This window comes from Diceros bicornis, chromosome 12 (genome assembly GCF_020826845.1).
Source record: "Diceros bicornis minor isolate mBicDic1 chromosome 12, mDicBic1.mat.cur, whole genome shotgun sequence".
Classification (NCBI taxonomy): Eukaryota; Metazoa; Chordata; class Mammalia; order Perissodactyla; family Rhinocerotidae; genus Diceros; species Diceros bicornis.
The window spans coordinates 3,616,352-3,633,164 of NC_080751.1; the positions used below are offsets into that span (position 1 = coordinate 3,616,352).

Consider the following 16,813-nt stretch of genomic DNA (forward strand, 5'->3'; position numbering starts at 1 on the left):
ATCTTTACAAAATATAATTCACTCAGATCATGGCAGTCACTGCCTACAAGAATTCTATGTGGTCTGCTCTCTGCCAAGCCCCTCCACTCATCACATTCCACTTGTTCACAGTGCTCCAACTATACCAGCTTCCTTTCTGGTCTTCAAATTTTCTAAGCGCTTTCTTGCTTGCATCTTTGTACTTGCTATTCCCTGTATGGATGTTTTTCATGTGGCTGGCTAGTTTCATCCCTTCACCCTCAAATCCGCTAACTATCAGCACGTCAGAATCTCTGATCACTCTTTCAAGGCAGTGCCCCACAAGCCACCTCCTCATTCTTTATCATATTACCATGTTTATATCTTTCATTGCACTGTCACACCGTGAAAGCACCTTTATTTAAATTACTTTTTTATTGTCAGTCTCCTCACAATGAAACATACACTCTTATGGGCAGAGACCCTGCTCTTGTGTCTACTGTTATACCTTATAAAGACAGGCACATAGCAGATACTCAATAAATAAGACTGACAGAATGCATGAACAAATGAATGCTGTTAGCACTTAATAGTTCAAAATAGCTATGTCTTATGAGTTAACTCAAGAGCCAGGCAGTAATGTTCACCAATGTCTAAGACATATTAAATATTCAATAAATATAAAGAGGGATGGAGGAATAGAGGGAAGGAAGGAGGAATCCGCTGTTTTTACAATTGTGACTCACCATAGCAAGGAAAAGACTTGGAGAGGAGTGGCAGGAACGGCACAGTAATTAAGAGTATTGGGTTTTGGTGTCAGACCTTGGTTTGAATCCAGTCTCTAACACTTCCTAGCACATTATTTAACCTCTCTAAGCTTCAGTTTCCTCCATGGTAAAATGAGAGTAATGAAGCATAGGGCTGTGCTTTACCACGGTGCCTGGCACACAGATTAGCTGTCTCAAAGCAGAAAAATATCATGAGAATTTTCTCAGTTCAGTCATCATGTGTTAGAATTAGCATAACTTAGGATGCTTTTCCTTTAAGAAACTGAAGCATATCACTCTACAACTTTCCTAAGGGTTAGCTCAACAGGGATAGGGCTCCGATTCCAAACCCCATCTCCACGTGCACACCATTGCACTGGCCTCTGACTCAACAAGGGTCAAAGTATCCTCTTACCTGAAGAGTTTTCCCTGAAGGTCTTCTATACCAGTCATGGCAATAGTTCCTCCCTGCCAGCAGACGGAGATAATATAATTGAGTGTATGATGGTAATCTAAAAAGGACACTGCTGGCTCACACTCCTTAGCAGACTCTCCCAATTAACCAAGAATGTCCTAACTCTGAGGACTAGTCTGCTAGGCAGAGAAGACCTTCAAGGAGCCAGAGTTACTGGCAAATAGGCTTACCTTATCCAAAAGTATTCATCAAGGAAACCAAGAGTCTCATCTACCTAATCCCAAACTCCTGTCATCCAAAGACTACTCTAAAGTAAACTCTGTGCCAGTCCAACACATGTGGGAAGTGCAAACACAGAGGGACATGTGCCAAGTGTGTTACTGTACTCACCTTTCACTCACACATTTAAACGAACTCTCTCCCTACTTCTTCCTTTACCTCTCCAGCTGTCTTGAAATCTAGGCCAGGCCAGTGCTTCCAAAACTTGCCCAATTATAAGAATCACCCAGGATAAAAAAGATATTTATTGATATGGAAAAATATTCAAAATATACTATAAAAGAATCAAGAAGGCTACAAAAGAGCATGGTTTTTAGTTATTTAAAAAAAAAGAAGGGCCTCCATGAATACACAGGGGCAAAAAAAAAAGACAAGAGGACGATCAGTATTCCAAAGCGTGAATAGTGAGAGTCTGAGAAGTGTGATTATAAGTGATGTTTCTTTCTTTACTATGTTTTTCTGAGTTAACCAAAAATTATAAAATGAGAGTAACTTTTTTTTACTGTGAGAATCTTTATTTTGACAAGTGCAGTATAAAGAGAATAACTTTTATAATTAAAAAAAAAAAAAACTTTCTAAAAAGGTCAATACCCAGATAAAAATCTACCATCTCCAACTTCCTTTAGAATGAGAAGATGACTAGTGGAGGGCTTAAGAGCTGAAACAGACATTTTTACAACATCAAATATAATTTCTCATTTTAGATGTAAAAGTTAAGGCTGAAACAGGTTAATGGACTTATCTCCCAGCCAAAGTTCAGGTTTAAAAAAAAAAAATAGCTTCTATTGTGCCCACAATCAGTTTAGCAGCACACAAACCTACTGAGCTGGACAATATGCTGAGAGAGATCAAAAAGACATGCTCCCTGCCTTCAAGAGTGTGAGTCAGGCAGAGAGGATCACTTACGTACATATATATTACCACATTTCACAAAGACCTCCTTGAAGGTTATAAATTTACTCGGCTCAACTACCTGTCCCATCACTGATAAACTTGACACCTTGAAGAACTAGCACCTTCCCAAACCACAGGAGGTCCCCACTGACCCCAGTCCTGCCTGTATCCCAGACTGATTCCTCCATGATCCAGCAAGATGCCATTTCCTATTCCCTTGCTCCCTCCCCACATACCATAACATGTGTGGCTCTCCTTTTCATCACATTGATGCATTCTCCATGAATGCCACCAATGAAGGAAACACCCAATCAGCTTCTTCAAACTGGCCTTTATCACCTCCACTCGAGACTGCTAACAATTTATCCAACGTCAAAACCTGACAGGTTATTACTCTACTCTGTTTCTCTCTCAGCTTCTAATACTGTGGATTACTTGACAACATCCTCTGTGAACTCAACTCTAAGATGCAATAATTACTTGACATCCTCACTTTATAGTCCTTACTACATTATTTTACTCCTGTAAACTTTAAGGCCAAAAAGAAAGGGAGTAATACTAATTTGCATAATTACCTCTTCATTCTTTCCTGAACAACCTGAGGTCAGGCCTACTCACTTGGAAGGAAGACAGAGGTATTAAACACCTTGGTTTACAGAGTTTTTGGGCAAGTATCAAAGTTCCTGCTGCCTGTATAAGGGCTTAAGATTCAGGAAAGCCAACCACTCCTAGGTGGCCAGATTCTTAAGTATTTGTGTAGCACAGAGCTTGCCTTGGTTCTAGCGATGTTGTAGTCCAGTCTTCCCTGATCTAGAACCCTAGATTCATTAAGTGACCCTGGCCCACTCTCATACCATTTCTCCTTGCCTTGCTCCCCCATACCCAAAGGTACCCTCTAAAATGTTGCCAACAATCTTAACAGTATCAACTTGGTCAATTTAAAATTCTAAACTCCAGCCTGGAGCAGAGCATCATAAAGGTGTTTTTGATAATTATAACACAGGAAACTATCCATGTAAAACAAGTGCATTTGGATACCTAAGTTGCAAAAAAAGTTATCTGTACTGTAATAGGTCTTAATGATTCAATTCACCTAAAAGAGAAACGGTTTTAAATTTCTTGATCCAAGTCCTAACTATTTCAGAATAGCATTAAATCCAATACTTGAACACACAGTGGCATTCATAGAGGCCTACACTTTCCTGGGCAGAAAGTAGTAATAGCAAACCAACCACTTCCTTCAAAAAACTAGCATGTCTGTTAATCCAATCATAGATGACCAATCAAACCTCTCTATTATTGAGGAGGTGGGAATCCCATTTCAACACGAAATCCACTCAGAATTCTAAGGTTCCTGCCTTCATCTCATGCAAGGCATTCTTCCAATTTCATACATATAACTAAAGTTACCTTCAAAAACACCTCCATATGGTGAAATTGTCAAATCTATTAAGAATTTTCAGCAAATATCAAAAAATGAAACATTTTTTACACAAAAATAGTGAACCAGAAACTTATATTATCTCCATCTGCTCGACTGTAGAAATTATGGCCAAGATCTGGAACAAGCAACAAACAGCAGACAAGACAGCACAGAAGAGCAGAGAAGACAGCTTTATAACCACTAAACAAACTGGCCATGCACTGTTAGGGTTAAGGAATGCTTTACACAAGTGACAAAAATAAATCAAGGTTACCTCAGAGCAAGATTTTGCTTGTTTGGAAGCCAGGCTTCCATTATTCTCAGAAGACTTGCGTTTTACGGCTCCAATTCTTGTAGAATTACCTAAAATATTTAAAAATTGGTAAGTTGGCTTCCCTTTTTCTCTTAACATGAGACGGAGAAAGACAGGAAAGAGAAGGAAGTTTTTAACCAAACAATATAGCTTACCACATGTCACAAAGTTATCATGTATAACTTCAACATGAATCAATGATGGATCGACAATTTTCAGTGCTGGAATCTTAAAAATAAATAAATAAAACAAAGATACTAGAAAATTAAAAAATGCTCAGGAACATACCAGAAATTAACTCTATTAACATAACAACAGAGGATTCTTACAAATAATTTCCTTTTTAAAATAATTGTGATATTTCTCTTTCTACTCTAATATTTTAATATAATAAAGGTGGTTAGCCCCTATAAGATATAATTCTTTTTTTGTAATTATCTTTCTCTGTCACCTTATCTTACATGCAATTATCATCTTTACCTCCTCACAGTTGACTTGAAGAGTTTTTGATGCTGGGTTTCCATTTACAATGGTTGCAGAAAACCACTGAGTAGATGGGTCCAAGCTATAAATTTTTACTTCTGAACCAACTAAGTTTTTGTCACCTTAACAAAAAAAAAAAAAAAAAAAATCCTTAGAGCAATTTGCATTATCTCCCAACAACACCATCATCCAGGATAACTTTTTCCTAAGTCTTTCAAAAATGTAGTAGACAGAAATAAGCATTAAAAGATACTGCTATACGCAAGAGAAGACAGACATATCAGCAAAGCTAGGAGAAAATTTAAACTTTTTATTTCAAAGTTCCATTTTCCTATTGATTTATCTTAGAGTGGGAATATATTTATTCTAGCATTTGTACCAGACCAAGTAGTATTAGATAAATCATTGAGAAGTAATTTGCTGTCCTGCACAGAGATTTCAGAAGATCCAAATTCAGGAACTCCTAAGTCTGATAAAACACGACTGTGAAACGGACCAAGAAACTCAGTAAATAGGAAGATCAGGATTATCAAATTAATATCTTATCAATTTTATAAGACTGAAATTCCAAACATATCAAATTCCATGTCAAAATACAGCTGAGCTTTTTTAATATCTGATTTACATTTATAATTTTCACATAATCCCTGAACTTTCCAAATTTCAGAGGCTTTAGAATATACTACAGAACATATAAAGTCCTTCGGTCATCTAGTTGCATGGGGAAAGCAGCAAAGAAATTCCTAAACACTTAGAAATTTCAATGAGAGAACGAGTGAGAAGGGCTAAAATCTAGGTTCTTACAAGCTAATCACTGGTCAACTCATGAACTATTACTAACAGATAATCACATACCTTGTAAAAGATGGCTTTCATCCAAGTGTTTCACAATCAAAGCCTGAAATTCTTTACTGACATTCTGATTATCCAGAAGGGAAAGTCGAAGACTGTTTACATCCTGAAAAATGGAAAATCATTACATTTTAAGGTAACAAGAAGAGTTGTTTAAATTCCAGTGGATATTTCAATCAGTTTAATCAGAGGGGGTAAAGTAGTGTCAATTAGCTATTTGATGGCACCAGACCACTGCAACTCCAATGAACTGAACAGGTCAAATAATAAGAAACCAAATGATCACAAATATAAGGTAGACTGAAGTGAAGTCACCCCAAGCTAAGAGCATGACAAATACTAAGAGTGGCTCAAAGCATAATTTTAAATATGATATAACTTTGGCTATGGGAAACATAATAAGCCAACAAACCAGCTGGTCAACCCATGTCAAACACACTCTGTATCCCAAACACTAGGGATTAGGGAAATCACAGATCCAAATCCAAGGGGCAAAAGACACACAGAAACACACAGATCCATAGTGCCAATTCATTGAAATTGCTGTTTTTAACAAACAAATTATTTCATACAGATTCATTTAACCTAACTAGAATTCCAAATGCATTTTTCTTTACAAATGGTAAAGGGGGGTGCGGGAGTAATAACAAAATCTGAACGAATAGCCTAAGTCTTCAGCAAGCCAGTTTTGAAACACTCAATTCTTGGCAGCAGTTCCATTTTTGGCACTATTTCATAGTCTTCTGGCTTTGTGTGCACACTCAGTTACGATAAATGTATACAGAAACTGTCAATAGGAATAACCGGCCAAATACAAACTATACAGCACAGAAGCCCTGCCAAAATCAGGCCTTCATGCTTTTCTGCCACTGTGAAATGGATACATAGTGGCCAAAAATAGTTCATCCATTTCTCCCATTGGGAAGGATAACTAGTCTTTTAGAGGCCACAGTGGGAAAGTGCATTTCTTAAGCCAAGTAACATTAGACTTAACCTAGGGTCATAAGAGCTCAACATTAATTACCAGAATGAGCCATGTGTGGGTTTGTTGTTTTTTTTCCCTCATGCTACCACAATTCCAAAAAATTGCAATGTGTTCTCCAATTCCTACTATAAGATAAAACAGCATGTTAATGGGGAGAGCCACAAAGGGCTCTTAAATAAGGTAAAATGATTCTGCTCTGCCTAGCAGAGTTTTAGGGCTCACCAAAAGTGCCAGATAGTTGCCCTGGATACTTTGTCTTTTTTCTGACCCACAGATAACTGAGCCAAATTCAATCCAAAAGGCAGACTTTAAGTTTCAATTCTAACTTTTACACATGTCAAATGATCTTCAGGTTCTCTGTGCATTATTTAGGGCAAGCATCCTACTGCGGTAATTACATCCCCTAACATAGAGATTCATACAGAAGAAACCTAATGTGATCATCCATACCTATAAGAGAACGCCCCGAAGCACTAAACTTTGACCACTATTATCATCAGCCAAAGTCAAGAGCACACATCAGTCTCCCTCAATTAATATTATATTAATAACAACATTCACACTGATAGCCCACAGTGCATCTCCCTGAGAACAAATAAAAACTTACTGATCTAGATTTTTCTTTTTCAATCTCAAGAAACAAAATTATGAGTTCTACTTTAACTGAAAAGCTTGGACACATGTAAGACGTAAAACAGAATTGCCCAGAAAACAATGCTAAGAAGTACTCATCACTCAGTAAAGCAAGACATCCACAGCCCCTCCTGTATGCTCCTAGGTCCTTAAGAGCAGGTCACTCTTCCTTCTAAGGCAGGAAAAATATCAAGATGCCTTATCTGACACATGACAGAAACTTGCATCTAAAATTAACTTAAGTAAAAGCATCTTCCTCTGTTCTACTTACTTAAACATTATAAATTAAGGTTCACAGAGTGAACCCTGTTTACACTCACTTTCAGAATATGGAAGTAAAAGTGAAACTTCAGAGAAAAAGCCAGTGCTTTGGGTTTTCCAATATAGGCCCTGCAATGGCTATGACCATTAGCCCTAAAGTGCCTTTTGGCAAATAAACTGGTTTAATTGTTCCACAGGCCACAGAAACAAGTCAGGTCACAAAATAGAAACTGGTGAAGGGGATTATTACACTTCATAAATGACACCTAAAAGATGAATATTATTATAAGACCAACATTATTCCCAAGGTAGTGATCTGTGGAGATAAATTAAATCTGTGTGTTCTTCCTCTCCCTCACAATATTTTCATAATAAAGAAAATAATCACATATGAGCAAGACCCAGGAGCCTAAATGTTGTGAAGAAAAAAAGTAGGAGTTTTGCAAGCCAACTGGAAAGAACACACACATACACACACACTCGATTCTCGTTATGCATGGTGGTTATGCTCTGTTAAATCACCACAGACCCTATTAGTGAATACTGAGCCATTGCCCCTTAGGTTCCTTTGAGCCTCTGGTCACAACATTTTCATCAACCAATCAATATATAACCTTCTTTTATCTGTGTTTCTGTTAAAAGACACATTACTTAGTATATATTGTTGCATTATTAACCCTGAACTCACAGCCAACAGCACTATAACTCCTGGCTGAATGAAGCTCATCTAACACATTTATTTTCCCTCTAAGACACATCAGAGCCCTCTTGCACTTAGGAACACTTCAGGACTACCCTGGGGGCCATTTTAAACAGTGAAATCACCAATGAAAAGCACAAAACTTCGGCACTAAAATAGACCTCAAAAAGGATACTTGTCTACAGTACGAGATGAAACAAGAAGGCAGAATGTCACCTTATTCGACCTCCGCTGGGAACATGTGTCAGGCAACTCAAGTTTTTTGCCACTCTGCACATGTCTGCGAATGACCGTAAAAGCACCAAAGTATTGATTTTGGGGTTATAAATATATTTTAGCAAGTAGATAAATTCACAAATACAGAATCCATGAATAACATATACTGACTATATGTATATATATGAATGATAGTCAACCTTTTTATTTTCTTATCACCTAGGTGTTTCCATACACACACCATCAACTTTGTCCTTCCAACCCCAAATGGACAGCACCAACCCAATGGCTAACACCGAGGGATGATGTCTAACAACTAACTGCTGATGAGATGGGTTCTTTTCTCTGTTAGATATCTGAAATAGAGCAATCAACATCAGTATTTTAGTTCTCACGTTAAAGGAGTTTGTATTTCTATTTTTAGGGTTTAATATTGTTTCTATGTTTTACCTGTATAGGCTTCAAAAGGTCTTTAGAAAGAAATACTCTTTGTTGATCTCCTAGAAAGCGAATAGAAGTTACAGATCCCAAACCAACTTTGTCCAACAGAGATTTGTACATCTAAAATAAAACAAAAGAAAATGTTTTGGCATTATAACTGCTGTCAGCATAATTCTGAAAATGAGGACTGGCAATTTTCCACACAAACAGAAAGAGATAAAGCCATTAAGTTTTTTATTTACTACAAGTATCTCAATAACAACTATTTATGCAACCACAACAAGATCACATAATTTTTATTTAAAATCAATAATTTAAACCAGATACACATTTGGGAGTCATTAACATATAGGTCTGGATCCACAGATGCATGGCTTCCCTAACATTTACGCCAAAAATTGTGTGTCTGTACATTTTTCTGCGCAGAGAGGGCCACGTGCTTAGCAAATTCTTAATAGCTGGGGGAAAGAAATACAAAGAGCAAGATACAACTTAAACCAAAATCCTACATCACCCAAAATCTCCAGCAGCTCTTCTGACTCATAAGCAAAATCTTCACTTTGTTAGCATAGCATGCAAGACCCTTCACAATCTGGTCAGCCTTTCAACCATCCTCCCAGCCTTTCCAACTATCCATATCTAGCCCTTCCTCCTTCAAGCCGCAGCTCATGTCTCATAAAGCCTGGACTGTGCTCTCCAGGCATAGTGATGACACTTCTCTAACTGCACCAGACTTCAGATACAGAAATGACACAATTATATACCGACTGCCAGTATCTTTAGTGCCAAAAAATATGCTGAACCAGAGGGAAGCCTAGAGATCATGAAGCTAAGACTGGAAACCCTTACAGGGCCAGGCAACAGCTGCCATTCAGCTCCAGCCTTTTGCTGCGATAAAGAACTGCCACAAATCTGCAGTGTTGCCATATCTTGCAGTTCTTTTCAGGAGAAACTGGAAATCTAGATTTTTAGGTGTACTGCCTACATTTTTTAAAGTAGACAACTAATTCAAATTTTCTTAAAACACTGTGAGGGTCAACCAAAGAGATCTGTATGTCTGTATATGTCTGCTGGTTTCAGACCTCTGACCTAGACATTCCCCACATTACCTCCATGCCCATTTTTCAAGTGAAGAAAGTGAGCCCCAAAAAAGTCCAGGGCCCAGAGTCACAGAGCTCCTAGCAAGACTGACAGAAGATGCTGAGTGCTCTTCTGACTCTTCTACATTGTCCTATATCTGTACTATTATTTTCCAGAAGACCAAATATGGGCATTAATATACAATTCCCTTGTTTCACTCACAGTGGATGAAATACCCTCTTCTCATGAAGTCAATAAGCCCGAGTTTTACTCACTATCGCAGGCCACTGAACAATTCGTTCAGAAATTTCAGGAGACTTTCGTTCAGCCAAAACCAAGTTATGCTCCACTAAAAATGCTCTCCTTAGAAGGCTGTAGACTTCTATCCATCTTCTCTTCCTCCAAGATTCCCCATCAAACTCCACACACACCTTGACAAACAGAATGGGAAAAAAACAGATTCAATTAACAAAAATAAAAATGAAAAATGCCCAAGTTGAATTATACCCTTATTACTCTATTCAAATGTTTTATCTGAATGTGCTGTTCCCCTTTCCTGCTCTCTTACTTGCCCCTTCACAGCCCACAATAAACTAACCAGACGTGGATCAAGCTTTGGGTCCCAAACCACATTGGGAAGCAGAAGTTAGGGGCTTTGAGGGCCAGTATCTGCCCCCAAAGTAACCTCTGGGAAGCCCAAAAATCAAAGAACCCCCATGTAGAAGGTTTTTACATATGTTAATTAGACATCAGAGCTTTGAGAACTTAAAGACAGAAATCTGAAACCCAGAAGAAGTACTTATTGCATGGCATTGTAATTCTATGTTGACATTGTCTGTGGGCTTAAGATGACCCCCCATCACCACAACCCACCACATGCTTTCGAATTCCTCTGGTACAGTAGAACTTAGCACAAAGCCTAATAGACAGCACAGCCTCACTATCCCTTTGAGTTGAATAAACTGGGAAATTGAGAGTTTAGAGTCTAAGACTATTTTGGTAAATACAGAAACAAGTTATTGATAAATGACCCCAGAGTTTTCCAGAACTTCCTCTAGCCTCTTATATAAAAGTTAAACTATCTTTGAAATATCATTTTCCAAGTAACTGTGAAGTTTTCTGCTTCTGACTTGCAAAATATCTTTTTATCCTAAAATTAAAACTCTTACAATTTGTATGAATATTTTAAGACATAAAAAAAGAATTCATTCCAAAAGTGGGTCTCTGACAGTGACCCAGAAGCAGAAATCATTCACAAAACCTTAAAGGTCAGATAAATGCACCAAACCACCCTAGCTTTATCCCATTATGAACATGCTACCCCTTAATTTATCCTAAATCTTTTTAAATGACTTTTGTATTTTAACTGATACACAATAAACTGCCTCAATATTCAATGTAAAAATCACTATTTTTATTTAAAATTCCTCCTCTTATGTATGTTGAATCACTATGTCATACACCTGAAATTAATATCGTATATCAACTATACTTCAATAAAAAAATAAAGTTCCTCCTTTTACTAAACAGGCCTCTCATTTTTGGTTTCAAAGAAGTAATTATCTATCAACATTGTTCATAATTTCACAGACAATCATATCTCCCTTTTCAACCTTTAACCGAAAAGTTTAGTTAACTTCCATTCATCTATCAGAACCCAATTCAAAAATCCTTTCCTCAAAGAAGCCTTCCCTTACCGAAGAGCCTCAGTCTCTCCCAAAAGAGGCCCCCTTGCTAACTGTACTCAAAGCCCTGTACTTTTCCTTCCTAGCACTTATCCACATTTTGAATTATTTATTTGTGGTTAACTGATTGACATATTATAAATTCTAATAGGTCAAAGTCTGTGTCTGCTTTTACTTACCATTGTATTTCACTGGCAGCCAGTGCCCAGTCAGTACTCAAATACTTTTGTTGAAAGAATACATTTCTCTCTGACTTGGGCTCTCACCTTCTGTTTCTCATCCATTTAGAAGGGAGGAATTGATACACCACTAGCCTCAATCCCAAACCTTCTTTCAGTTTTATGGCTATCAATGAAATTTAAGACCCACCCTACTCTTCTCTCCCAACAACAAAATGTGCATCCCTAACTTCCCAGGCAACCTCCCCCAAGAATCTGCATATCTTCTGTGTAAATATGTGAACACCTACTATGTGACAAGGCCCCGTGTACTCTCCCCTTGTTCTATGTATTCTATCCATCACTACAACCAACCAAATGTTCCTTCACATAGGTGTTCAGAGACTGCTCATCTTCCTTTCTGTTTCCCTAGCCACAGAATCCGGGTCCTCTGTTATTTCCCCTAAATTGGCTAGTCTTTCTGCCCCGCATCAACCTCAAACCCAAGCTAGCTTTGGATGACAGAGTTTTCCCATCAATGTGGTGTAAGAGGAATGAGCATATACAAAGTTCAGAATTAGAAAGCCCTGGGTTTGAATCCCAGCTATGTTGAAGTTTTCCTAGAATGACTTCTGATGCATAAAATAAAATACATAGGATTACAAATGAAATCAATTAACCAGCACCACAGGTTAAGAACCCCTGCTTAAATCTAAACTCTCTGAATCTTGTTTTGCTAGCTTTAAAATGAAAGTACTAACATCTACCACTCACTGAATTGTTAGATAGATTTTAAAGACAATGTATGTAAAGTTATCTGGCAAGGAGACTAGATAATTTTAAGACCTCCATGGTAATTCAAATCTTAATTTATCAGGGTATTATACTTCTTTAGTTAGGAGTAGGGGAGAGAGGGTCTTTGATATGATTATCTAACTTCTATTCAGCAAAAAAAATAAAGGGTTAAGATCTTAAGTGGTTTCACAAAACTTAAGCAACATCACAATTCTTATCAGATCACTATCTGTAAAGCTTATGATCAACTCTAAACCAAAATTTAGACAGGATCCCTCTTTATACTCCAATTCTGGAGTGATATGAAAATTACTTTAGCTCCTTAAAAATAATTTACTTTATGACTTTGGAGCATTAGGTTGTGTTGGTCAAAAATCCACATTAACTTTGGTTTGAAAAGATGACTTTTCAAAAAAATATAATGAAACCCACAAGTTGTGAGTTTTCTTCAACATTCTTTCAAAAGTTTCCTATCAAAATCACATATGTCTTTCAATTGTAACTTGAAATCTGAGGTTCTATATACAAGGACACCCCTCTCCCCCAAAAAAACCTCTTCTGCAGAAACTTCTATACAAAGACATACCAATAAGAATTAAAATTCAGGGGAAACTAAAGTGACTTGACCAAGCTCCTAGAAGCTGATAGATATAACCACAGTTATGTGCTGCATAAAAGACATTTCAGTCAACGACGTACCGCATATACGATGGTGGTCCCATAAGATTAATACATTATAGCCTAGGTGTGTAGTAGGCTATACTATCCAGGTTTGTGTAAGTACACTCTATGATGTTTGCCCAAGGGCGAAATCGCCTAACAATGCATTTCTCAGAGTGTATTCCTGTTGTTAAGTGACACATAACTGTAGTTCTCATTCCAAATTGTGTTCTTTCCCACATGCTCCCATGGTCCACAAAGGAAATGCTATTTATGCTGTCTGACTCCAAAGGCCAAAGAGAGGCCTATTAAGTATGATTCACTACCTATAATTTCCAAATTTGCTATTCTTTTAATAGGGCATCTTGTAAATGTATACCTTATTAGCCTATCAAATATCTTGACCAGATGCTGGATATTTCAAATTAATTATTTCAAGCTAATTTCTCCCCAACAGAAAATCTCTTTAGATATATGAATTAGTATTATATCTAATCAAACTAATCTCAAAAGCTCCCACTATTTTTTTTTTTTTTTTTTTGTGAGATCAGCCCTGTGCTAACATCTGCCAATCCTCCTGTTTTTTTTTTGCTGAGGAAGACTGGCCCTGGGCTAACATCCGTGCCCATCTTCCTCCACTTTATATGGGATGCCGCCACAGCATGGCTTGCCAAGCGGTGCATCAGTGCGTGCCCGGGATCCGAACCAGCGAACCCCCAGGTCAGCTGCAGTGGAGTGCGTGCACTTAACCGCTTGGGCCACCAGGCTGGCCTCCTCCTACTCACTCTTAGCACACACTAATCTCACCTGCGTAAATGATTATGAAAACCATCAGAAATGCCAAGTAAAGTGTTTCTAAGTTTACAAGTAAACACTTACAGATAGCATGGTGCTTAGTCAAGTAGTTCGTTTTTTTTTTCCCCCTTTTTGTTGAGGAGGATTGGCCCCCAGCCAACATCTGTTGCCAATCTTCCTCTTCTTGCTTGAGGAAAATTGTACCTGACCTAACATCTGTGCACATCTTCCTCTATTTTGTATATGGGAAGCCACACAGCATGGCTTGATAAGCAACATGTAGGTCCGCACCCGGGGATCCGAACAGCGAACCCTGGGCCGCCAAAGCAGAGTGCGCAAACTTACCCACTACGCCACCTGGCCAACCTCCAGTCAAGAAGTTTTTAACGACATATCTATTCTATGCCCAGCACTATAACAAAGAATACCACTTATTTCACTACTCCACAAATGAGGAAATTAATTCATTATGCTTCTACTTATGTCTTCTTACATCTAAATAAAATGCTGTCTAAAATCCCAGAGTCTACCATTCAATTATAGGGAGTAAATAGTTTTTATTACATTGTGCTAGGAGTTTCTCATTTTACATAGTTTGACTGGCAGCAGAATTCACTAACATTCCAACTCACCAAAGTTCCAACTGTATGCAAGGATGAAAGGCTAGGCATTGGTAAAGGAACCTAACTACCAGAAAAGGCTTTAATAGCAGGAAATGGAACATATAGGTGGCAAGTACTACTCTTCTGCTAAGGACATCCCTAGGGACTAAGAAGGGGCAGAAGACTCAAGGAAAAGGTAGGTTCAAAAGAAGGGAAAGATCCCGACAGCCAAGTTGGGGAAGGAAGGCATTCCCAGCAGGCATCACAAACAAAGCTAGTTAGGAAGCAACTTGCCTCACACTCAAGTTTAAAGAGTAGGATAAAAATAAGGTTAAAGAGGTCGTTATAACCACACCTAATTAAGATCTGTTGTTATTCCAGTTAAAGAGAATACCACTGCTCCATTGGTAGATTATTTCTAAACTGCTTTTCAGTGTAGAGGTAATAATTTTATGATTCCTTCATTTATTCATTCAAATATTTTAGCAAGCACTACATGCCAAACAGTGTTCTGGGTGCTGGAGATACAGAGTCCAGCAAAATATAGTGTTCTAACCTCACTCTACCTGAATGTTAAAGCCTAGTGTTTAAGGTCTAGAGACAAACTTGGGCAAGTTATTTAACTTCTTTAAGCCTCAATTTCTAACACTAAAAAATGTGGTTTATCATCTAGGATATTTGTGAGGATTAAAGAAAATATTTGCCACATAATAAGCATTTAATCATTATTATGTCTTCACCCTAACTTCTTTGTAATCAACTACTAGACATACTGTATCTGAGTAACTGACTTTGTTACAAAGTCTTTCTCTACGTGAAACAAAGTTAAGCCTTGGCCTCATTAACATCATCCTCAACTAACTAAGCAAATCAGTCTAGACAGACTTGTACTTCTACTAATACTAAAACAGCTGCACACTACTTGAATTTTATTCATTCATATTCATCTCAGCTACCAGTCCCACCCCACCCCCAAAACCTCAATACCCCTAAGCCCAGGTGTACGACTGTGGTCTTAGTTCCCATCTGCATCTCACCAAGCACAATTTGTTTCTGGTGTTTTAAAATTCTATGTTTTTGCTAACACAACATGCCCCTAAACTTAAGCCAATTCCTCCTTTTGCTACTCAACTAAGGAATGCAGCAATAAATCATGATTAGAAAAAAGAAACTGAGTAGATTTGCACCTGACATGAGGGCTGAATTGTGACGTCCGCAGGTAAAGCAAAAATCCAATACAGTCAAAACTGTTCTTGAATTAAAATTCCCCATTGTCTCCAAGTTAGGCACCTTAGTGCAGTGGGAAAGACACATAGCCAAACCTAGATTCAAATCCTCCTTTCATCAGTAGGTAATTCTGCAAGTCTGGACAAGACTTCTTTTCCTAAGTCTATTTCTTCATTCAGAAAAGACAGATACCACCACCCCAAAGGTTGGGGGTGGGGGAGATGTGGAGATTAAAAATACACATGAATGACCTCCTAGATTGCCTTCCCAACTCAAGAGGTCCTCAATTACTGCTGGGTAAGGGAACATCTAGTCTCTCATCATCTGCCAAAGAACTAAAGACTGTAAAGCTTAAATCAAATCTTGTTTCCATTCAAATCAGATAAAAAACAAATACAATAGAGAAAATTTTAGTTGGCAGGTGAAATAAACCACAACAACTATGACTGAAATCTACTACACAAATCCCATTTTATGGAGAAAAGTTATTAGCCTAAAGGAAATAGGTTGGCCATCTCTGCACCACACTACTTTCTATAAACATCAAAACCCAGTTTTCGCTAGGAGGAGTGAAACAGAGGAGAAAAACCAAACCTCACAGTGTATGACAAGAGTCCTTTTGTGGCACAGCCCTTGATCAGGGAGCATGATGGTTAAGAGGGTGGGCTCAGGAGTCAAAACTGCCTGGGTTAGAACACAGACTATGCCAATTCCCAGATATGTGATCTTAGGAAAGATACTTAACCTCCCCCAGCCACAGTATTTCTGACTATAAAATGGGGCAACATTAGTACCTACTCCCAAAGAACTGCTGTGAGAATTAAATAAGATCATGGCTGTGAAGTGCTCAGCATGCCTGGCATGTGGTTAAGTGCTCAATAGTCACTCCTTTTCAACATGAAGACAAGGCACACTGGAAGCTTTACAAATATATAACCATACATCCTTTCCCCACAACGTTTTGCAAACTAATACTGGTTTGGGCATGCATCGTCACCCTGAAAGTATTCAAATGAACAGTGTTTCAGAAATCAACACATATTCAACTGCCAACGCTAAAACTTGTTTCCCTTATTTGAGCACAGTTTTCAAGAAAAAGCAAAGACAATGGCCAAGTGAAGACACTGAAACGCGTCTATTACCCAGAGTGGAAATCTCTTCTATTCTGACAAGCTTTCTTCAAGTTATCAT

The 16,813-nt window shown here is 38.0% G+C and overlaps 1 protein-coding gene across 4 annotated transcripts in view; it reads right to left on the bottom strand.

Annotated features, from left to right (window-relative positions):
• Positions 1-16,813, bottom strand: part of KDM3A (lysine demethylase 3A) — a 50,171-nt gene that overhangs the window by 31,570 nt on the left and 1,788 nt on the right. For all 4 annotated transcript variants that reach the window (XM_058550756.1, XM_058550759.1, XM_058550757.1 and 1 more), the window contains exons 3-8: positions 9,976-10,131; positions 8,630-8,740; positions 5,388-5,490; positions 4,530-4,654; positions 4,205-4,277; positions 4,011-4,099 (exon numbers count right to left, since the gene is read on the bottom strand). In XM_058550756.1, the coding sequence (XP_058406739.1) occupies positions 4,011-4,099; positions 4,205-4,277; positions 4,530-4,654; positions 5,388-5,490; positions 8,630-8,740; positions 9,976-10,131 (657 nt within the window). The remainder of the gene's footprint in view (positions 1-4,010; positions 4,100-4,204; positions 4,278-4,529; positions 4,655-5,387; positions 5,491-8,629; positions 8,741-9,975; positions 10,132-16,813) is intronic.